Source organism: Leucoraja erinacea, chromosome 10 (assembly GCF_028641065.1).
Source record: "Leucoraja erinacea ecotype New England chromosome 10, Leri_hhj_1, whole genome shotgun sequence".
Taxonomy (NCBI): Eukaryota; Metazoa; Chordata; class Chondrichthyes; order Rajiformes; family Rajidae; genus Leucoraja; species Leucoraja erinaceus.
In genome coordinates, this window is record NC_073386.1 from 8793699 (window position 1) to 8818755 (window position 25057).

General features: G+C 42.0%; 1 protein-coding gene across 4 annotated transcripts in view; it reads right to left on the reverse strand.

The window, feature by feature from the left end:
- Window positions 1–959: 959 nt before the first annotated feature.
- evi5a (ecotropic viral integration site 5a) overlaps window positions 960–25057 on the reverse strand; it is a 131055-nt gene continuing 106957 nt past the window's right edge. For 2 of the 4 annotated variants that reach the window (XM_055641411.1, XM_055641410.1), the window contains one exon: window positions 960–1147. In XM_055641411.1, coding sequence (XP_055497386.1) covers window positions 1034–1147 — 114 coding nt within the window. In that variant the 3' untranslated portion in view covers window positions 960–1033. The remainder of the gene's footprint in view (window positions 1148–25057) is intronic. The other 2 variants (XM_055641413.1, XM_055641414.1) reach the window with 2 other exon arrangements.

The window sequence follows — 25057 nt, forward strand, 5'->3', positions numbered from 1 at the left end:
TTTGATAAATGGCTTGCCTAATTTAAATCACCAATATAAAACACTAGTTGGCTCTGGGCTAGGTGAACTACTTCAGTGATAAATTAAACTAGAGAGACGGAGAAATCTCAGAGTGGGCCCTCATTAGTTACTCTAAACCAGGGTAGCAGCAGCCATGACCCGCAGAAACAGTTGGAAGGGAAGAATTAAGTATGGCTGCCCCTTGCGATCACAATTCTGCAGCACCTGCTGCAGGTGTATGCATTAACATTGGCTGAGCAAGGATTGGTCTGAAGCGCGATAACGGCCTGCGATCAGTCAACTCTCAAGATTCATAAGTGAAAGGCACCTTGTGCAAGGCAATGGAGATTCACTAGTGCCACAGAACCACATCCCAGCAAAAAGTAACTACTTTGAGGAGAACTTGGAAGGGAGAATAATTAAATGTGTCTGGCTATCGTTTAAATGTTACACCTTCTTTATCACTTAAATCATTTGTACTTTATTTGGATACCTACTCCTGTGCCTAAAAGGGCAATCAGAGAGAAATAAAAATCATATATTGTATACGTACGTATACATTGTTTAACATACAGACCAAATCCACTTCTGCTTACTATTATCTTTAATTTCAGCGAAGTCACATAACCGCACACTACGCAAGGTTGCTTAATTTTAAGAACTTGTACTAGCCCGAAAACAATTTAAATCAATTATAGGCTAATGATTTGGGATGGAAATGAAATGTATACTCTTATTAAAGCAAATATGGCAATGAAAATGAAAGATGAATGTAAAGCTAAAAAACATGAGTAAGTTAACTCTGGCCACAAGCTAAACCAAAAGCACCAAAATAGGGAGTGAAGGAAAAAATGAGGAGGAAAGGGAAGCAAGATAAGGAACGTTGCTATCTTATGCAGATGTATGTTAATAACTTCACAGCAGAATGCTGCACCAGTAGATTTACATCAGAGCCAGCTGCAATTTTCAACAGGCAAGATTTGTACAAAAAAAGTGCTAAAGATAATGGAAAAGATTAACAAAGTACGCAAATCTAGATTTTATCACTTACCTCATGTTGCAGCTCCTCTATCTGATCCTTCAGTTCTCGAATATATTGGGTGGAGTCTGAATTATTAAGCTGGCCTTTAACTTTACCCTCTTCTTTCTAGTGCAGAAAACAAGAACACTTACTACAGCAATTGCCCCAATCTATGAACCCGAAAAGGTAAAATTGAAAGCAAACGCATCATTTTGTACATACAAAATATACGTGCTCCATAAAAATGTGTCTAACTTGGGGGGGAAAAAGCACAATTTTACACACTTATTCACAACACACACACACACATATATATTAAACATCACTTCACCCTGTTCTGACTGGAAAGCTGGTCAAACTGAAACACTCCTTTGCTGAAAAAGAGCAGGATTTTGGCCATTTCCATCCAAGAAAATTACAGAGACAGCAATAAATAACTGTTTAAAATATCAAAATTATCATTGTCAGTATACATGAATCAGTTGACTCAAACAGCTGAGTTATGCATCACACAAATGATGCACAAAGTAAGTGAATTGCTCCAATTTTAAAAATAACAACTTGTACCATTCTACCTCATATGTCACAATATTGAATGCGTTAAAATAGGTCCCCACAATTCTGCACATGGCAAATACAGTGCCCTCCACAATATTTGGGACAAAGACCCATCATTTATTTATTTGTCTCTGTACTCCACAATTTGAGATTTGTAATAGAAAAAAAATCACATGTAGTTAAAGTACACATTGTCAGATGTTATTAAAAGCCATTTTTCCATGTTGGTTTCACCATGTAGAAATTAAAGGCCATTTTTATACATTTTGGTTTCACCATGTAGAAATTACAGCTGTGTTTGTACATAGTCCCCCCCCCCCCCCCCCCCCCCCCCAATTCAGGGCACCATAATGTTTGGGACACATGGCTTCAAAGGCGTTTGTAATTGTTCACATGTGTTTAATTGCCTCCTTAATGCAGGTATAAGAGATCTCTCAGCACCTAGTCTATCCTCCAGTCTTTCCATTACATTTGGAAACTTTTATTGCTGCTTATCAATATGAGGACCAATGTTGTGCCAATGAAAGTCAAAGAAGCCATTATGAGTGAGAAACAAGAATAAAACTGTTAGAGACATCAGCGAAACCTGAGGCTTACCAAAATCAACTGTTAAGAAGAAAGAGAGCACTGGTGAGCTTACTAATCACAAACAGACTGACAGGCCAAGGAAGACCTCCACATCTGACGACAGAAGAATTCTCCCTATAATAAAGAAAAATTCCCAAACACCTGACCGACAGATCAGAAACACTCTCCAGGAGTGGATTTGTCAATGACCATTGTCTGCAGAAGACTTTGTGAACAGAAGTCAGAGGCTACACTACAAGATGGAAACCACTGGTTAGCCGCAAAAATAGGATGGCCAAGTTACATTTTGCCGAGAAGTACTTAAAAGAGCAACCACAGTTCTGGAAAAAGGTCTTGTGGACAGATGAGACGAAGATTAACTTATATCAGAGTGATGGCATGAGCAAAGTATGGATGACAGAAGGAACTGCCCAAGTTCCAAAGCATACCACCTCATCTGTGAAACACAGTGGAGGAGATGTTATGGCCTGGGCATGTATGGCTGCTGAAGGTATTGGCTCACTTATCTTCATTGATGATGCAATTGCTGATGGTAGCATAATAAATTATGCAGTGTATAGACACATCCTATCTGCTCAAGTTCAAACAAATGCCTCAAAACTCAATGGCCGGCAGTTCATTCTAGAGTAAGACAATGATCCCAAACACAATGTAGAAGCAAAAAATAAGTTTTTCAAAGCTAAAAAATTGTAAATTCTTGAGTGGCCAAGTCAATCGCCCAATCTGAACCCAATTGAACATGGCTTGTATATGCTGAAGAGAAAACTGAAGGGGACTGGCCCCCAAAACAAGCATAAGCTAAAGATGGCTGCAATGCAGAGCATCACCAGAGAAGACACCCAGCAACTGGTGATATCCATGAATCACATACTTCAAGAGTCATTGCATGCAAAGGATATGCAACAAAATACTAAACATGACTACTTTCATTTACATTACATTAATGTGTCCCAAACATTATGGCGCCCTAAAATGGGGGGACTGTGCATAAACACTGCTGTAATTTCTACATGGTGAAACCAAAATGTATTAAAATAGTCTTTATTAAAATCTGACAATGTGCACTTTAACCACATGTGATTTTTTCTATTACAAATCTGAAATTGTGGAATACAGAGGCAAATAAATAAATGATGGGTCTTTGTCCCGAACATTATGGAGGGCACTGTAAATAGATGAACTGCTCAACTATCAACAGTACTTAACCACATGTAAAGATTACTTTTAAATAAAAAAATATGGCAAACGTTATTTTGCTTGGGAAAAGACAATATGTTTGTTAATGTTATACAAATGACAATGCTTCACCAATGAAAATTACAGACCATTTCTGATCAAACCTTCCTTGTACATCACATATCACAAAACATCATTGTTTTTTCTTTGTCTCAAATCAGAATACCTTGGGGGCGCTGTCCTGTGCACGGCTGCCCAGCCAGCAGCTGTCTGTCTCTTCATCTTTTTATTTTTTATTTTAGTTAGTTAAGTGTTTTGTTTGGAGGTCTAGACTTTTTTTATGTGGGGGGTGGGGGGAAGGGGGAAACTACCTTTCAGGGTCCCTACCTGGTCGGAGAGGCAGCTTTTCTCCGGGCTGCAGCTTCGACCCGTCCTCGCGGCCTACCAGCAGGCCTGGAGCGGCGTTTCCTGTCGGGGACCACCCAGAACCTCAGCTTCGGCGGCGGCACAGTGCTGGAGCGGTATCGCGGAGCGGGCGATGCCTTGCCTGGGTCGCCGCGCTGGTGCTCCAGTATGCTGAGACCGCCGGGTAAAATATCGCAGAGCTGCGGGACTGTGGAGCGACCAGCTGCGGGCGGTGGCGCTGAACTTAACATCGGGAGCCTGGGATCTCTAGATGAGATCGCCAGTTGTGGAGCTCCAACCGGCGCGGCCTTGTTGGCTTCGGAAGCCGCGGCCTCCAGTGCGGAGGCGGCCGTTCCAGGGTTCCCAGGCTGCTGGGAGGACTCTCCCGATGCCGGAGCAACATCACCCGGCGAGAACGGCCAGGAACATCGGGCCTCCGTAGAGGCAACTGTGGAGGCCTCAATAGGCCCGACTATGGGCGAACTGGAGTTGGGGACTGGACTTTGTGCCTTCCCTCATGGTGGGAGCCATTGAGGGGGGATGTTCTATGTGTTTAAGACTCTCATTGGTGTTATGTCTGTAATCTTTTTTTATGTGCTGCAAAATGGCAAAAAGCATTTCACTTCACTATACCTGGGTGTATGTGAATGTGACTAATAAAATACCTTTGACCTTTGAAACATCAGATATAATAAAGTCTAATCTAATCTAATATGGAAACAATTTGCACACTTGTTATTAACCAAATGCCAAAGAACTATTTTCAAAATTAAAATAAACTTGCTAGTCTTGCAACCTTCTTTAGTTTATCACCAAGTACCCGACAAAGTTTTACAATTTAAAAAATCATTTATTATAATTTATTTTTCTTTGGTTTGCTTGAGATTCTTTTTCTCTATACTTTGCTTGTTATTTATCTCAACCAGAGTCCTTGTTACTTGTCACAGTGCAATACGTTTGCACAAATTAATTTTAAGTACAGCACCTTTATCAGTGTCATGCCCTCTGTGTTACAAAGACTTGTGAGCTTAGATCTCTGTGTTAAAAATTATTGAAGGGAACTTCAATACCACATTAAACTTTTTCTAAATTAATCCTTCAGTTCATTATTGCCAAAGAGGATTGATTGTAATTGCTCACCAGTGGCAATGTAGCAGACCTGATTACACTGGAGGCAGCACAAGACTTCTTGGAATCAGAGTTTTGAGGTTTTCCCTCAACCAACTGATAACAAGAGCAGTCACTTCCTAGCTGGGAACAAAAGATTCACTGGTGCCTGTTAAAATGTAGAGATCCTGCAAGTATCTACAAACAACAGGTCCCTTTTTCCTTTGCGTTACATGTTTCCTTCAATTGGATTCTGTCTTTTCTTCATCATACTACTTTGAAGTATCCATCTTGTTTCTACATGAATCATTTGTCTTCTGAAGATTTGTATCATGCAATAAATCCAATGATGTGCAGCCACTTAGTGAATGAGAGCACTTGATAAGCATCTTTGACCAAAATTTCAATTTGCCGATGACACCAAAATTTGTGGTATAATGGATAATGAGGAAGGATACCTAATTTTACAGTTGGGAAGATGGGCCAAGGAATTTAAATACTGACAAGTGTGACGTGTTGCACTTTGATATGCCACGGAAGGACTTGCATCGTAAATGTTTGAGCCTCAGGGTGTTGCGGAACAGGGAGATCTAGGAATGCAGGCGAATGGCTCCCTGAAAGTGGCGAGGAAGCAAGACAGTGTGGTAAAGATGATTGGCAGGCCTTGCCTTCATTGGGAATGGTATTAAATACAAAAGTTCGCAAGTCATGATGTACGAGTCAATGGCGAGACCATACTTGATGTACAGTGTGCAGTTCTGATTGCCCCAATCTAGGAAGAATGTCATTACGTTGGAAAGGGTGAAGAAATTCTTCAGTATATTACCTGGGCCCGTGTGCTTGAGTTGCAGGGAGAGGCTAGATAGGCTGGGACTTTTTTCTTGGAGTGAAGGAAGCTGCAGAGTAACTGAATTGAAGTGTACAGGATCCTGTGGGGGATGGATAAAGTGAACTCTCAGTCTTTTTCCCCCAGAGTGGAGGATTCTAATGCCAGAGAGCACGGGGTGAGAGGGGAGAGATTTAAGAGGGACCTCCGGGACATTTTTTCCCCACTCAAAGGGTAGCCTGTGTCTGGAATCAGCCGTCAAATGAAGCTGTAGAAGCTGACACAATCACATGTTTTAAAAGACATTTGAACAGGTATATGGATATGAAGGGTTTAGAGGGCTATGGGCCAAATGCAGGCAAATGAACAAGAGGACTGGAGGGCATGTTTCTTGGGAGTTATTGAGATCAATTTAATGTAACGATGTTACAAAACCTACCTTCAGCGGCACTGCAGATCTGCCACTGGCTTTGCGTACGATTCCGGAGCCTTTGGGGGGGGGGGGGGGGGGGGGGGGGGGGGGGATTAAAATGCAGGTTTGTGTCGCTTGTCGGAGAGGGATTTCCTCGGGCTGCTAGTCGATGAAGAAAAATCGATTGGACTTCCGTTCCCTTTTTTTTAAATAAATATAAAATTGCTGGACAATTTAATCGCTGCATTAAAGTAAAAAGCGACTTCTAACGCCCTCTGCGCCTTCAATGTGACAGATCGCAATATCAGGAGAAAACAAAAGGTAAGTCGTATATTTCACATATAATCTTGCTTCTTGGGGTGGCTTTAGTCCAATTTTACGATGCGAAAATGTTATTTAGTTGTGAATCAGCCATGTCTTGCTTGCCAATATGTGCTTAAAATTCACGGCAATGGCAACATTCCAATCGATCACATTCCAGAAACACCCACTCGCAAGATGATTAAAATTCTCTCTTTTTTTGACAATCATGTCATAAGAGCATCTAAATCGTCTATATTATGTGTTATTGTCTATCCATAATCAATATTTTTAAACTAAATATCCACAACAGTTTTAGTCACATGTATTGTGCAAAAAATAATAATTTTGATTATATCGAGAGTGGATGTTTCTAGATTAATTTATCGGAATTAAACATTAAATTCCTTCCATTTTTGCATATACGTTCATGACAGTGAGATTTAAAAATCATGTTATATTGTGAATTCTTGTGTGAATGGGATTAGTTTGTTATTTGGATACTTAGGCTATTTAAAAATGTTAGCCTTTTCTTAAGAAATGGATAGATGTTTAGATCTAGTAATTGAATGTAGATGAATTTAATTGATTACATGAATTTAATTGATTTGATGAAACTGATGAATATGAATTTGTTGGGTATTTACTATTTGTTTTAGCGTTTAACTTTATCATTTCTACCTTTTTTCTAAAACTGCCAATAATAATTTGTTTCTGTTAAAGCTGTTCAGTGTTTTTTTTCCTTTACATTTTAAACAGATGTCTCCGAAGAAGAAATGCAAAACTGTCAATCCAAATGCCAAGCAAAAGAGACTGATTTAGACAGCATTCGCAGAGATTATCTGAATTTGGACTACTCCAAATGTGATGATCTACAGGACATTCTTAATGGGAAAGTAGTGGCAGAAGGGCATGTCATGCATGGTTTGAAGAGCAAAAACCTGTAGTTTACAATGACAAAATTGTAAAGTTGAGGAAAAACAAGGTGTACAGAGTTGCTTATTGGTTACAATCTGAGGAGCATGATGATGCTACTGATTATGATATGCCAATGTACCAGCTAGCAACTGATCTTCTCCATAAAGATCTATTGCTAGAAATTGTAATTTATTTACCTATCTGTTACAGACTTACAGCATATAATACAATAATACTAAAGTTCTGATCTTGAGAATATCACATTTTTGAATTTTCAAGGCAGTCTGGGTGTTTATTACTATTTCTGTCACAACGGTCAATTTTGTAATTAGCTACAATTAGTAACTAACTAGTTATATGCTTTAATTTCAGGTCATCCAAGTAAGATGTTCTATATTTGTTTCAGAATGCTTCAATCCATAAAAACTGAAAATTTCATTCAGTTCCCTTAATTTTTTAAGAAGGTTATGGGCTTTTGACTGTCCTTGATCACAGCTTTTGTGTTAAGCCAATGGAAAAGCAATAGGGAACAAGATGCTAATTTCCGAGTATGAAATTGGCCATAACTTTATAAATACTGAAGATATGGAAGTGAATCAGGTGTCAAATTAAAGGTCTTTTTATGCTTTATCTGATGGGATAAATTACAGGCTTGATTTTCTAAATCTCAAAATTTTGTAATATTCCTATTCAATGCAACAAATTTTCAAGTAACTATGGGCACTCTTTTTTAGCAAAATAATCCTTATTTTATTGAAGTTGGCATAGTTCTCATTTGTTCTACTCATCAGATGGGGAGGGGTGGGGGAGGGTGTTATAAATAAATGCATTAAAGAGGCTCACTTGTGACAAAACAAACTACAGCCAGCCATGAATGTTTGACTGGATAACTCCCTTGTCAATGAAGCAACCCATTGCAAGTTATTGAGATCAATTTTATTGAACAATTTTCAGGTAACTATCAGCACTTTTCTTTTAGCAAAATATTCCTTCTTTTATTGAAGTTGGCATAGTTCTCATTTATTCTACTCTTCAAATTTGTGTTGAGTAAATTGTCTGGTTGTGATAGTGTCATACTGATAATTGAATGGTGTCAAAGGTTATTAATAGATGCTCTACATTTAAAAAAAGCAAGAATATAATATAGTTTTTCCGATTGCTTATCACAGTATTGTGATCCAACACACACTAATACTGCAGAATATACCCTGCATTATAAAATGCTCCAATTAAGCATTAAGTTACGAACAACTTGCATTAATGCAGTGGTATCAAGGTTGTAGATGGTTTAAGACACGAAGAAAGTGATGAGTTATAATTTGACAAAGCCAAATGCAGGGCAGTTGTGCTGAGGGGAGGGAGGAAAGGTTCCTGACTTTTGGGTGGTGAGCAACTCAACACCATTTCCACAGGGGGAATTAGTGGCGGGCAATAAAAACTGTCCTTGCCAGCTTCAGATCACAGAAAATGAATTTAAAAAGTCCAAATCCTTAGTAATATGATCTTTAAAAAAAAAACGGGATCAATGAAAGCAATCCATTGGATGTAGTCTTTGTGGATGATAACAAGATTTTGATGTCTCATACTGCAGGCTGGAAAAAAAATACATGTCTATGGGATCAAAGAGAGTTGACAAACTGACAGGAAGCAATGACCAACTGAAGGCAATGTGGAAACACTGCAGCAGTAAATGTCTAATGGCATTAAAAAGGCTCAAAGTGACAAAACCACAGTCAGGCAGGATAAGAATGTGTGGATAATTCTTTGTCAAACAGTGAACAAATTGCTGCAAGATTTGAGATTGATTTTATGCAGTCTTCAGTAATTATCTCCACTTGCTGTGCTTTTCTGGCAAAATTTGACTTTTTATCAGGTTGGCATTGTTTGCATTTCTACTGCTCTTTAAACATGTAGTTTTGAGTAAGTTGACTGTTTGATGTAGGACATTAAAGTCACAAACCTAACCCTAACTTATTAGAACAATGTAAAGTACTGCAGAGGAACAGCCCTTCGGCCCACAATCTCTGTGCCGAACATGATGCCAAAATAAACTAATCTAATTTGTCTGCACATGATCCCTCCATACCCTACACAAGCATGTGCCTGTCTTATAGTCTCATAAACGCCACTGGCCAACAGAGTCATTGATAGGTATACACCATTAAAAATCGCAAGATTGCAATAGCATAGCATTTTCAGTTAGCTTAATGTGGTCAAATCTACATCCCTACTGCTGAACACGACATGCATCTTAAAATAATTACACAGCAAGGCGTGTATAAAACCATGAACAACTTGCATCAATACAGTGCTGTTAAGGCAAGAAACGGTTCACAACATTTCTAAGAGAGTGACAAATTTTAATTTCTCACAGAGCAAAGTTGCAGGGCAGTGGTACCACTGGCAGGAGATGGAGAGGGAGGGAAAGTACCAAACTGAGGAAAGTCAAGTATGCTGGAATGATGTTACAGAATACATGTTTTCCAATGAAAAAGGTGGTCTTGCTAAATTTAGAGACCACTGTATAACAAGTTCCTCTGACTAAATCTGGGAACGCCATATCCTACAGCTTTGCTGGAACATGACAATGATTAATGGATGTTTAAAGACCATAAGGTAGCATCCACTTCAGTTCCCCAGTACTTGATGCATTGGAATAACTCAGTGGGACAGCTCAGCTTCTCTGGAGATAAGAAATGGGTGACGTTTCGGGCCGAGACCCATCTACAGATCTTTCCTACGCATTGTATTTTGTGTTATACATTAATTATTTGGACCCAAATGTAGGAGGGCATGATAATGAAATTTACGGATATGGTAAAAAAAAATTTAAAAAAAAAAGACCTTGTAGGCACAGGACTGCCTCCTGTGGTGGTCACCACAATAAGGGAAAGATCCACCTGCAAAGGAGAGGGCACTTCTTCGTGGAAGTGAGAAGTAATATATTTGGGGCCTTGTAGCACAGAAGACACAATGAGTGCGAGGACACTGACAGTTGTGAAGGAATATATAGATCTTAAAATTTAGGTCCCCAAGATCCATACAAATAAGAGAGGTGAACGTCAAAAATACATGATGTTTTCCTTCATTAGCCAAGGCATAAAAAAACCAGCAGGATACTTCTACCATGCTACTTAAACCACAGCTTGAGCAGTGTGGTCACTACAATAGGACAAGGGACATTTATTGTCACATACATCAATTGGTACAGTGAAATTTGAGTTACCATTGCAGCACACAAATAAGATAAACACAACAGTATAGAATTTAACATAAAACATAAAAACATCCCCCCACAGCGTAATCAACGTTTCCCACTGTGAGGGAAGGCAACAAAGTTCAGTCCTCTCCTCATGTTCACCCGTGGTCGGGGCCTATTGAGGCTTCTGCAGTCACCGCCACGGCAGCCCAATGTTTCAGGCCCTCAAACGGAAAAATACGCTCAGCGGCTTGGAGTTTCCGAATTGCTCGCTTCCTACCGGAGACCGCAGCTCCCGAAGTCCACAGGCCGAGCTGGGCGGAGATTCAACTGGGCAAGGTTCCCAGGCTCCGCGATGTTAAAGTCAGCGCCCGTGGCTGGAGGCGCCACAGACCACAGCTCCACGGTGTTAAAAGTCGGCAGTCCCAACACTCCGGAGCTCCAACTTGGAGATCCCGGTAAGGCATTGCCTGCTCCACAATGGAATCTAGTGCTGCGCTGAAGCTGAAGCTCTGGCCGGTCTCTGGCAAGAAAGGCCGTGCCAATCCAGATGGTAGGCCGCGAGGAGGGGGCGAAGATGCGGCTCGGAGGAAAGACGCATCCTCCACCAGGTAGTGACTGAGAAAAACGGTTTCCCATTCCCCACCCCCTCATAAAAAAGGCTAAAACTCCAAAAACACCTTATGACAGACTAAAAATAACAAAAAGGATGAAAGGACAGTCAGCTGCTGGAGAGGCTGCCACATTCGATGTTGCCACCAGAGCAAAGATGCAACTGCATGGGAGAGGTTACTGCAAAATTGAAGCTATGAAGAAAGCTTAAAAATAAGCTAATGTAAATGCTAAAGTAGACTCAACCTGAAATGTCACCTATCCATGTTCTCCAGAGTTGTTGCCTATGCTACTGAGTCACTCCACCACCACTGTGTCCTTTTGAATGCCGTTTTCTTTGGAACCAAGAAAGCTCAAGGGTGATCGCTTTAAGTATATATAAAATCAAAAGGAGTCGAGAAGGGGTAAATAAAAAGACCCATTTTCCTCAGCAAAAGGTACACTAAAGCATGGACGCAGAGTTAAAGTTACAGGTAGGGCTAGACCAGGTGCGGACCCGTTGGGCCCATCCCCAAGGCAATATTCCACCACTGACCCATAGCCCCCAACTGCACAGGCACAGCTGAGGGGTTCCCGTTGTGACACGAGTCACGGCAACCCACTCCCTGCTCCTCACCATCCATCTTCCTACCCCTATCCTCCTCCATTCCACCTCATCCCCCAGCACTCCCTCCCCTCCTCTTCACACTCCCTCTTCTTTCCCCTCTTCTCCTCCCCTCCCCACCTCTCCCACCCTCACCTTTCCCCTACCGTCAGTCACTCCCTCCCTCCATAACCCCTCTCCTCTCCCTATTCCCTCCTTTTCCTCTGTCTCCCTGCTCCTCATCTTCCCCCTATCCCACTCCCCCCCCCCCCTCACCTCTCCCACTGCCCTCCTCACCTCCCCACTTTCCCCTCCCTCTACCCTCCCGACCCCCCTCCTCTCCCTCTATCTTCCTGCTCCCCCACTCCTCACCTCCCCCCCCACATTGTGATGTTGAATGGGATCCCATTGTGACGTCGAACGCTGGTGACGGGCTGGGCAAGTGGAAAAGTGGTTTGAAAGGGATTTTTGTATAGTTTAAAATGTCAATAACTTGTAAAATATACAATTAATCTGAACGAAACGTTTCATTTACATCCCAGGACAATGGTGAGTAAAGTGGGCCAAAAATTGTGATGCTATCATGTATCGTTTTGGCTGGCTTTTGGGGTCTCACGCACACACGCATACAAACAAACAAGGTGAGAGCATAGATAGATTACAGGGAAACAAGAAGAAAAGAAAAGTTCAACCTAGAGGCTGGTCGGAGTCCAGAACCCACTAAATTATATGAGGTAAAGCGAGATTAGAATCTGGAACTTTGAAAATGAATCCTTGACTTCCCCATTGACAGACCTCAGTGTGGATCGCTAACAACATCTCCTCCTCATCAACCATTAACGCAGGTGCACCTCAGGGCTGCGTGCTTAGCCCCTTGCTCGACTCTTTATACTCAGGACTATGTGGCTAAGCAAAGTTCCATTGCCATCTACAAATTCACTAACTACACCACTGTTGTTGGCCAAATCAGGGGAGGTGATAAGTCAATGTAGTGAAGAGAGATGGAACACCTGGTTGAGTGTGACAGCAACAAAAATCTCTTGCTCAACGTCAACAAAACCCCAGGAACAACATCAACCTCAGAAAGCAGAAGTCGCGAGGCCACATGCCTATTTTCATTGGACAGTCGGTGGTGCATAGAGTTAGCAGCTTCACGTTCTTGGGTGTTAACATCACAAATAATCATTCCTGGGCATAGCAAATATATGTGAACACGTAGAAGGCGTGCCAGCATCCCTATTTTCATTGAAGTTTAAAGAGTATTTGGCAAGTCAATTAATATTTTAAGAAATTTGTAAAGATGCACTGTAGAAAGTATCCTGACTGGTTGCATTTGTCTGGTATGATAAATCTAACAAGAGGTTGCAGAGAGTGGTGGACTCAGTCCAGTCCATCGTGGCCACTGCCATGTCCATCATCCAAACTATCTATAAGGTGCTGGTATTTACCATCAATGATCCTCACTATCCAGGCCAAGCTCTCATCTTGCTGATACTATTGGGCAGGAGGTACAGAAGCCTAAAGTCGCACACCATCGGGTTCAGGAACAGCACTTGTTTTTGAATTGTAGTTTTGCACTAATGTCTTGTTTCTTTTTGCAGTCTTTTTCGTTTCATCAACCTCAGAAAGCAGGGGAGTGTACTCTCCCGTCTGCATCAACATTGACCAAGTGGAGATTGTTGAGAGCTTGAAGTTTGAAGAGGCATAAACATCACTGACAAATTGTCCTGGTCTAAACACAATGAGGTTAAGGCCAAGAAAGCATACAAATGCTTTTAGTTCCTCAGAAAGCCAAGGAAATTTGGCATATTGCCAATGACTCTACCGATTTCTAGACTTGCACCACAGAAAACAGCCTATCGAAACGTTTCACAATATACAAAATAACATAGAAATTAGGTGCAGGAGTAGGCCATTCGGCCCTTCGAGCCTGCACCGCCATTCAATATGATCATGGCTGATCATCTAACTCAGTATCCCGTACCTGCCTTCTCTCCATACCCTCTGATCCCCTTAGCCACAAGGACCACATCTAACTCCCTCTTAAATATAGCCAATGAACTGGCCTCAACTACCCTCTGTGGCAGAGAGTTCCAGAGATTCACCACTCTCTGTGTGAAAAAAGTTCTTCTCATCTCGGTTTTAAAGGATTTCCCCTTTATCCTTAAGCTGTGACCCCTTGTCCTGGACTTTCCCAACATCGGGAACAATCTTCCTGCATCTAGCCTGTCCAACCCCTTAAGAATTTTGTAAGTTTCTATAAGATCCCCTTTCAATCTCCTAAATTCTAGAGAGTATAAACCAAGTCTATCCAGTCTTTCTTCATAAGACAGTCCTGACATCCCAGGAATCAGTCTGGTGAACCTTCTCTGCACTCCCTCTATGGCAATAATGTCCTTCCTCAGATTTGGAGACCAAAACTGTACGCAATACTCCAGTGTGTGGTCTCACCAAGACCCTGTACAACTGCAGTAGAACCTCCCTGCTCCTATACTCAAATCCTTTTGCTATGAAAGCCAACATACCATTCGCTTTCTTTACTGCCTGCTGCACCTGCATACCTACCTTCAATGACTGGTGTACCATGACACCCAGGTCTCGCTGCATCTCCCCCTTTCCCAATCGGCCACCATTTAGATAATAGTCTGCTTTCCCGTTTTTGCCACCAAAATGGATAACCTCACACTTATCCACATTATACTGCATCTGACAAACATTTGCCCACTCACCCAGCCTATCCAAGTCACCTTGCAGTCTCCTAGCATCCTCCTCACAGCTAACACTGCCCCCCAGCTTAGTGTCATCCGCAAACTTGGAGATATTGCCTTCAATTCCCTCATCCAGATCATTAATATACAGGTGCACAACCTTTTATCCGGTGTTCCAGAAACCGAAAAGCTCCGAAAACCGGCCATTTTTTCCAGATGTCGTCTGCGCACCAAAGCTCGCGTTTGGCGCCAAACCTGACCCAAAACGACCCACGGTCAACCCAGGTCTGTACTACTGTAGCGGCTGCCTCCTCCCTGGAGACCGGGAGACGCTTAAACATCTGTAAATCATTGCTTAAATGTTAGTCAGTCAGTTTGGAGGGCTTTTTTGTGAAGGGGGTGAAGGGGTAAACTTTAATTCTTAGTCCCCTACCTGGTCGGAGAGGCGGGGAGCGGTCAATGCCTTACCGGGTCGCCGTGCAGTAAGCTCCGCAGCGCTGTGGCCGGTGGGGCTGCGGGCGGCGCCGGTTGTAGCTCCGACCCCGGCAACTCTACCCCTGGCTGCGAGGCGCTCCAAATCCAGCGCGGCCCGCGGCCGGACGCCCCAGCTCCGCGAATGTCGGGAGTCGGCGACGTCGCAGCGCTGGGATACCAGCGGGGTGCGGGCAATGCCTTACCGGGTCGCCGTGCGGCAAGCTCCGGAGCGCTGTGGCCGCCGACACACAACATCGCGGAGCGTCGCTGGATTTGGGGCCGCGCAGCCAGGGGTAGAGTTGCTGGGGTCGGAGCTCCAACCGGCGCCGCCCGCGGCTGGACGGAGCCCCCAGCTCCGCGGCTCCAAATCCAGCGACGCTCCGCGAATGTTGGAAGAAGGCGGCCACAGCGCTCCGGAGCTTGCCGCACGGCGACCCGGTAAGGCATTGCTCGCTCCCCGCTGGTATCCCAGCGCTGCGACGCCGCCGACTCCCGACATTCTCGGAGCTGGGACGTCCGGCCGCGGGCCGCGCTGGATTTGGAGCGCCTCGCAGCCAGGGGTAGAGTTGCCGGGGTCGGAGCCACAACCGGCGCCGCCCGCGGCCGGACGGAGCCCCCAGCTCCGCGAGGTTGGGAGTCGCCGACCAGGTAGGTAGGGGACTAAGAATTAAAGTTTCCCCCTTCACCCCTACACCACCACCACCACATAAAATCCCTCCAAACTAACTGACTAACATTTATGCAATGATTCTCCTGGTCTCCGGGGAGGAGGCAGCTGCTCCAGACTTTTCAAGCCGCCCGCGCTACCTACCTAATCTACGCTAAAAATCTTCCATTCTGAAATCCGAAAATGTCCGAAATCCGACAAGTGTCTGGTCCCAAGGCTTTCGGATAAAAGGTTGTGCACCTGTATATTGTAAATAGCTCTGTAATTGCTCTGCCCAAGACCTCAAGAAATTGCAGAGATGTGAAGATGTGAGAGATGCATCACGTAAACCAGCCTCCTCCCCTGCACCTCCCAACTCAATCCTTCCTGCTACCTCGGGAAAGTAACGGACTTAATCAAGGACTATTCACACGCCAGTCATCATCTCTTTCTGTCGGGCAGAAGATACAAAAGCTTGAAAATTCAAAAACGGGTTCTTCCCCACCATTATCTGACTTGAACGGACCACTCACATGCTACGGATGAATTACTGATATTCCAATCCACCTTATTGTGGCTCTTGCAATTAAAAATAAACTGTAGTTTATTTTCTATTTGCACTAATGGATTCATGCACCTGATGTACTAATGTATTTTATGATATCTGGAGAGCATGAAAAACAAAATTTTCCACTGCATCGTGATACATGTAATAGTAATAAACCAATATCAATGTACAGCTTGCGTTTGGAGACACAAGGAACCACAGATGTTGCAATCTTGCATAAAACACAAATTGGTGGAGCAATTCAGCAGGTCAGGCAGCTTCTCTGGAGAACATGCATAAGCAATGCATGGGCGGGATGTCATTGTGTTTAGGCCAGGACAAATTGTTGATGACCAGTCTGAAGAAGGGTCTCAACTTGAAACATTGCATCTCCATTTCCTCCAGAGATGCTGCCTGATCCATTGAATTACCCCAGCAGCTTGGGGTCTATAATTTATATTTTTTGCTTTTCCCGAATAGATGTACCTGCAGTATTGCTGCAAGCAAGATTTTCACTGTACCTGCACCTCACATACTGGAGCACATGGCAATAAGTACTTGACTTGACACAAACAATTAGCTTATAAAAGGAATTACAGATCATGGATTGCCAAGCAACCAGAGGTATACTTAAAAAGTACTATACACACACATGGAGAGCCATGACCCTCAGACCTGTATTTTGCACGGCCGTGAGATCACATTGGGTTCCTCTTTTTTAAAATTGGTATTGCAACATATTTCAAATGGCTTCCCTCTATTGTAAATGTTTCACCAATCTCAGGAAAATTGGTTAGATGAAGAGTTCAAGGTAACCAATCCCAAACCACAGTGTCTATGGTTCAAGGTCTTAGAGACACACATTCAATCATTTAAAGCATAGAGTTGTTACAGAAGGGGATAATCACGACTACCTCCGCTTTAAGCCCTAGGTACTTAAAATGTACCCACACGTTTTCTATTGGGGATGTTAGTAAGACTGCCTCAGGATATCGACAGTGCATTCAGAAAGTATTCAGACCCCTTCACCTTTGGTGGAGTGCTGCAGTTGTCCTTCTGGAAGTTTCTCCCATCACCACAGAGGAACTCTGGAGCTCTGTCAGAGTGACCATTGGGTTCTTGGTCACCTCCTTGACCAAGGCCCTTCTCCCCCGTTTGCTCAATTTGGCCGGGCGGCCAGCTTTATGAAGAGTCCTGGTGGTACCAAAGATCTTCCATTTAAGAATGACGGAGGCCACTGTGCTCTTCGGGACCTGCAATGCTGCAGAAATTGTTTTATACCCTTCCCCAGATCTGTCTCTCAACACAATACCGTCTCAAAGGTCTATGGACAATTCCTTCGTCTTCATGGCTTGGTTTTTGCTCTAACATGCACTGTCAACTGTGGGACCTTATAAAGACAGGTGTGTGCCTTTCCAAATCACGTCCAATCAATTTAATTTACCACTGGTGGACTCCAACCAAGTTGTTGAAACAGCAAGGACAATCAATGGAAACAGGATGAACCCAAGCTCAATTTTGAGTGGCATAGCAAAGGGTCTGAATACTTATGTAAATGTGATTTTTCAGTTATTTCTCTTTAATTACTTTGCAAAAATTTCTAAACACCTGTTTTCGCTTCTTCATTCTGGAGTATTGTGTGTAGATTGATGATTAAAAAAAAAAATTTAATCCATTTTAAATTAAGGCTGTAACGTAACAAAATGTGAAAAAAGTTTTAGGTAACTATTCCACCTCAATATTTCAAAAATAATTATCGCTATATTTTAAAGATGTGATAAGGGGTCTGAATATTTTCTGAATGCACTGTCGATTTAATTCAGAATGGGACTGCTTGCATCCCCGAAAGATTCCTCGTGGATAACATCAAAAACTATTGGATTCTCAAAGTTCACATTTACAGATCGTAGGACATATTGATTTACTTCCAAGGAGTTTACCAATGCAGAGACCACAAAGGCAAGATTCTGTGAAACCCTTGTGCTCTGTCCACAATTGTTTTTTTGAGCTTCACTTTAACTCTCCGCCCCACACCCAAACTGACCTCAGCCTTCCCCATTGTGACGGAGGCTCCAAATCCCATCAACAAGTACTGCTAAACTTCATATTCCCCTTTATCTAAAGGATATGTTCTTAAACTAAATGCTACATCCATTCTTGTAAATAGCTTAGCAGAGTAAAGGATCAGAAAATCTGAACAAAGGATGTGGTTTCCTCCTTGTGCTGTTTTTGCAAAGACACGTGCAGTGCAAGGGGAGGTCAAGCAAAGGTGTTGGGTCCAAAAATACCAGATGAATGCCTTCAGCCCCAAAAGCTGCCGAGTGCATCTATAGGTCTGCACTACTGTGGTTTCAATTCATTTGCAAATCAAAACTAGCATAGGAGGCTTATGTGAACTGTCCTGAATTGTATTGCTCAATATTACTGCACATAATTAAAAGTTTAATGGGCACATAATGACTCTCCGGAGGCATGAAGTGCAAGTTGACGTGTTGCGTTGAGACCCTGCATCAGGACTGTGAGGGAATAGGAAAGATTGTCAGTAAAAAGCAGTACGCAAGAGGGTGGGTTAAATAGAAACCATAACATTTGATGCTGTTTTTTTGTTCTAACCTACTCCCAGTCAACTAAAAAATGGAAAACCACATCCTTTTGTAGCAAAGTTAAAGCATGGGGATGAAAGAAAAAAGGAGTTTTTACAACAACAATTTTCAGTAAAACCCTAATGTCACTCTTACTTACGTTTGAAGTGAAACAATGGACATTGATGTAAAAATAAAAATACAGTAATTGAATTTAAAATGTAGAATACCATACACTCACGACATACAGGAGCAAAAAAAATACAGCTAAAATGAATTCATTAAATAGTGATAGCGACAAATTTCTTATTTTAATTCCTGCCAAAGACAGATTGCTGGATTTTGTCTGGCAGATTAGGTAACTATTCTACCTCAATATTTCAAAAATAATTATCGCTATATTTTAAAGATGTGATAAGACAGATATACAAAGAAGCATGATAAAAGAGATTCTACAACATGTGTATATTTTTAGGACAGTCCAGTTTCCTCCCAGGTCCCAAACACAAGTGGGCTGGCAGGTTCGTCTACTGCTGCAAATTGCCCTATGTATAGAGATGTGCGGTGTCATCTCAGGAGAGTTGATGGGAATGTGGAGAATAAAACAGATAGGGGTAGGATTAATGTAAACATTGAGCGCGAGTGAAGATAAGGACTCAATGCACCAAAGGCCTGTTTCCGTTCTGTATTTCTCAGCGGCTCTGAGATTTTCATTATACATTGTGGCTCTAACACAGTTAACATTCCAAGATGCTTCATATATGCTTCAAATGTTAAAGACCCAGTCAGTTGAAACAGTCAATATCTGAGATGTGTAAAAGGACAGAAGACTTGGTAACAAAATAGATAATGTACAGTAATGTAAACAATTGAAAAAATGCAAAGAAAATGAGATGCTGCTAAACTGATAAGGTACAGTAGTTTGCACAACTTTCAGGCAACAAATAAAGGCACATTGTATACATGGAGCAAACAAATGCATACTATAGATGTAAAGTATATTATAATGTATACTGCAAATGTAAACTACATTAAACAGCATCAATAGAGATTAAATAAACAGATTAAGTAGTTCTAAATGTGTGCTTGAATGAATGAATGAATGAATACTTTGTCACATTTGATAAGTCAGTGAAATTTTTTGCTTGCATACCCACGGTATGCAAATAGTGGCCACATAAGGGCGCTGACAACGTTACAAGAATACACAGTATCTACGCCAGGTCCCCCTTTGTTCCCCATCACCTCATGGCAGTCCCCCCCACGCCGGGTCCTCCATTGTCTTCATATACCAGTTAGCAATGACAACCTGTTAAGATATTTTCACTGGAAATGATTTGCTATTCCCAAGCCTATCTGGCAAAATACTTACTTAAATCATCTCCATTTATAAACATTAGTCATGACCAACAAGTCAAACAGCCATGATCACATTGAATGGCGGAGCTGGCTCGAAGGGCCGAATGGCCTACTCCTGCACCTATTGTCTATTGTCCACCACATATAATGAAATGCTCCCCACAGATCAATGTTTGGTACATATTTTTGACTCAATTTTATAACAGTTGAGTTGATATAATTTATCATTATTCTCCCTTTGGTGATGACAACAATGAGATTCTGGGGTCTCTTTCCTCAAGGATGAAGCAACAGCATCAGGAAATGTTGCATGTCTTCTGCATTTCTAAAGAGTAGATGGTTGCCCACCTCTTTGCAGTGTGGATTTGCATGGAGTATGATCCTTGTCATGGGTAATCCCAAACAGCTCTGTAACAGAGGACTCTGATTTACATGCTGGTCCCAGGGACACATTCACAGACAGACATTGAGTACTGCTAGAAGATCATCAACTTGGTGAAAGATGGTCTTTTGTCTGCTCGAAACTTTAGTCTTTCAGCACAAAGAGATGTCAGTGAGGGAACGTTGTCGACTGGCCCATTCCAGGCTGGGAGTACTCGCTGAAGGACGAACTGAAGTTTGCTGCAACCAACGTCAAGACTGTGGGCAGGATCACAGTCTAGGATCCTTTCACAGATGGACATTAAGGAGCAGTGTCTGGTGGAGACACCCCTCAAACAAAGGAAGTGACATCACCCCAGGGGGCCATGTGAGTGGCACGGGTGTTTTGTTTAAAGGCAAGTGCAAACACTATTGAGTAGAATACCATTGAACGTATGGACACTCAGATTACGAGGCATTTTTGCAGTTTATTTTATATATTTTTTAAAATTCTAAATAAAGTATATGCTTGGAAAAATCTGGACATCCACGTATTTATGTGAATGTTTTCCCTCTGAAGAAAAACGTTATGAACTGTTTTCAGTAAAATACTATAAAAGATCATACCTGCAGTATATGTTTTCCCTTGTGCACATAAATAATATTGATACAAGGAGAAAGTATAGCTTTTTCTACAATGAGACATCTTGTAAAAGAAGTTCACGTTTTACAATCTAAAATCCAAGAATTTTAGTCAACTTCTGGCATAATATTTGATTCCTAGCAGAAGGACATAAATTACTCATTGTCAAGTAGCTTCTAAGTACCAAAATCAGTCTGGTTCATAATTCTAAGAATAACATTTGCATCAATCACAGCTTCTGCTTGCAGCTGTACGCAGGCTATGATATATAGGAACCACACTGCCTCTATCCTATGTTTCTCTGGTGATGAATCAGCAGCACTGGGAAGTGAGAAAACTTCAGCGATTTTTAGACCATTTGTACTTTGAGAGAACCACTACCACACTTCCTAATGCTGTATTCAGCTCTGACCTGATGCCTGAAAACAGTAATCAGAAAAGGAACTATGCTTAAATCCATTCATTTCAATATTTGTTAGGTAACGTCGAGCAAAATATTTAGACAAATACGGTGAGCTAATGGACTTCTGCTTGAAGAATTCTCATTTCTATTACAAGTCAAATCTTTGCAGCGAAAATTGTTATTTTTCATGTAAGTTAATGACAGTCTCGATTACTCGTATACAAAAACCTCTGACCCAGTCGTAATTTATGCAAATGTTATAAATGCTCAACTGTTTTGCAAGCAGAACAAGAACATAGTTCATACTTTAAGCAGTATGTACAATTAAAAGGCGAGGCTAGATATGCAAACAGTGGCACAGCTGGTAGAGCTGTTGCCTCACAGCACCAGAGAACCAGAGTCTGTACGGACCTCAAGTGCCATCTACGTGGGTTTCCTTCTGATTTCTCCCACATCCCAAAGACATGTAGGTTAATTGGCCTCTGTAAAATTGTCCCTAATGTACAGTGTGGATGTGAACTAGTGTGAACGGGTGATTGATGGTCGGCATGGACTCGGTGGGCCAAAGTCCCCGTTTCAATGCTGTATCTAACCTAAACATTAAGTCTGCACCTAAAGTGCCGCATGCTATCTTTTTGAAAACCTATGATGCTTTGGTTTGTGCCATTGACACTACAGCCAGATTTCCAAAATGTTGGTTTATGAAATATACAGTTTTATTGAGCTCACCAACCAACATTCCCTCCTGTGTAGCTGCAGCTGTTTACATCTGATCCGCAGATTTTCTAGTAACATATTGGCATCAGGTTCAAACCTTAATACATATTTTCTTTTCTTAAACAACATATTTACATGTTATCTTTTCAAGTTTGTTTTCCATCTCACTTAGATGTCTCAAGACATTGGGTCCTACTGTTATTGTATCCAGACATTTGTTAGAATTAAGTATAACTGCTTTTGCAATTACCTTTGGAGCTTATTTGAAGCTGTTGCACAGAACTTGCATTAACATCGAGGAGCGTCAATGTCAACTAGCGCCAATATTTCATTAACAAGGTAACAATGTTTTAAAATGCAAAGATTCACAATCAGTAAGATTAAAATTAGTGCTTCCAAAAATGCTTGTGGTCACTGGTTTCAATACAGGGAGCAGAACTGATTGAAATTTGATCAATAAAAATACTCCTAAACGACTCAAGTCGTGAATACTTAAGAATATAGAATCTACCAAATTTGTCAAGTTCAGTTAGAAGCAACTGGTATAGAGATGAGAGTAGAGGCAACTGAGTCATATAATAAATAATAAACTTCACTTGAATATTATTCAGACTGAACTAAATTGAAGAACCTGTCCTTTGTGCCAAAAATAAGGCATTTTATACACTGGGAAGCCTAGCTTTGCACATTCAAATCTTGATTAGCCAAGTGGAATGTGGAAGTCCTCTGGGCATAATGCACAAAACACAAAAAGAATATCTTGAAGACATCTAAACGGTTTCACCGTATTTTTTTGTTAATTGCAACCCAAGGCGTGTTCTTAACTGTCAATGCTTCATCGGCAAAGGAATCACCAGATGAAAATGTGTTCCAGCCAAGACAGCAGTGACTCATGCAGGGACAGCGCCGTGGTGCAGCAGGTCATGCTACAGCACGCTGGTCATGCAGCTACCTTTCAGCTGTAGTGACCGGAATTTGATCCTGACCTACCCTGCTGTGTGTGGGGTATGCACGTTAACCCTGTGGTAATGTGGGCTTTTTTCCAGGTGCATGCACTTCCTCCCGTTTGCCAGCAACACACTGGATGGTATGTTAACTTGCCTCTTAATAGTGCCGGTGGGCGGTAGGAAAAATCAGGGGAGCTAATGAGCAAATGAGAAAGAATAGGTAACAGGGAAATAGGTGGGGCAATGGGATTGACCCGAAGGTTAGTGTAGATTTGTTGAATCGAATGGGCTCGCTTTAAAAAATATGATTCTGTTAGGAGGCCATTGGTCCAATCGAGTCTCCCACTGGAAGCTGGCCGGGCCTGGACTCCTGTTAGAAGACGTCCTCTTGCCAGGAGAGTAACTAATGGAAACACTCGGATAGTTGGCTGGGCTGCAATCAGGATAAACTGCTGCACGTTCAAGAACTGACTCCAATCTAGCTATATGGCCACTCAAGAGTAAGGTGAAGACTAGTTTTAAGAAAAGTTGGGTAATTTTAATCTGTGTGCTGCAAAGGCAGCTCATAGAAATCATAACTATAAAAAGTTATTAGTAGTTCCTTACCTGAATAGAGATTTAAATTAATAATTTTGGAATTGGAATACACAAAAAGAAAATGTGCAAAATACAGCAGCCTCCCATACATGAGAACGACTTAAAAGTTACTATGGAATTTGACAAGCAGAGAAAAATGCTGTCATGCAGTAAAACAGTCTTGGGCTTCAATGTCACCTTCCCGCAGTAATCACACAACATTGTCAGAGCAGAAAATTTTACCATACATGATCATCGAAATTGAAAAGCAATTGCTTTTTTAGACACATGCAGTGGTACTCTATTAAACAATGTAACACATAGCCTTTGATATTTTTAGTTTGCAGTAACAAAAATAAATGTAAATCTATTTTTGAAAACTCTTACATGGAAAAAAAGTTCTGTTTTGAGCCTGAAAGTCTCCAGTTCCCCTTTTGACCCATTGGTTTTCTAACATGATTTTCTATAACACTGGGTCAATTGCTTAGTTTATTACCATTTGTATCGAGGTACAGTGGAAAACTTGTTCTTGCCTGTACAATACAGAAAGGTTGCTGTATTTCATCATCTGCAGAACCTATTGTAGAAAAACGTCCATACAGGATGCAAACATATTGCTTCTAGATCAACAGCATCCTCATTTCACCATCTTCTCCACTACTCTTGGTATGATGGTTGGCAAACAGTCTGTTGCCCCAAAACCAACATAGAACATGATACAGTACAACAGGACTTCCAACATTGGGTGAGAGTTGGGAGTGAGAGATTGCGAGAGACCAAGCCTGAGGGAGCATAGCGACCCAGGGAGGGGGGGGGGGGGGTGTGGGGTGTGTGGGGTGTGGGGGTGTGGGGTGCTGCCCCCCCCCCCCCCCCATTGTTACAGAGCTTTTGATCTTAGAATATTCATGTACCGAAATCAGATTATAATCAAACACTTGGCCCGTGTTGACCAACCTGGGTCTCACTGCACCCCTGGTACTACTCCTGACTCCGAGTCCATCCGTACACCTGGCCCCCTATTCCACCCTGATCATTGCTGCTTACCTGCTTAGGTTCCCAGTGCTGAACACTCCCATTGTCCCAGCTTTGACTGCACACCTAGTACTATTCCAGACCTTAACTCCGGATGCACACTTGGCCTTGCTCCCAAGCCCCTCTGCACTGACAATATCAGACCCACACATAAAGTCCCACATCTGCCCCCCTGGACTTAACCTATTGCGTTCAAGTCCACAGGTGCTTATCTAATGCGGTAATCTTTTATGGGGCACTTCACAGACCAAATTTTGTATAACAAAATTTTCTACATCCATTGGCTTTCTTGTTATCTAACATGCTAGTTACTTTGTCAAATGTCATCAATTGGTTGAACACAATTTCTCGTCCATAA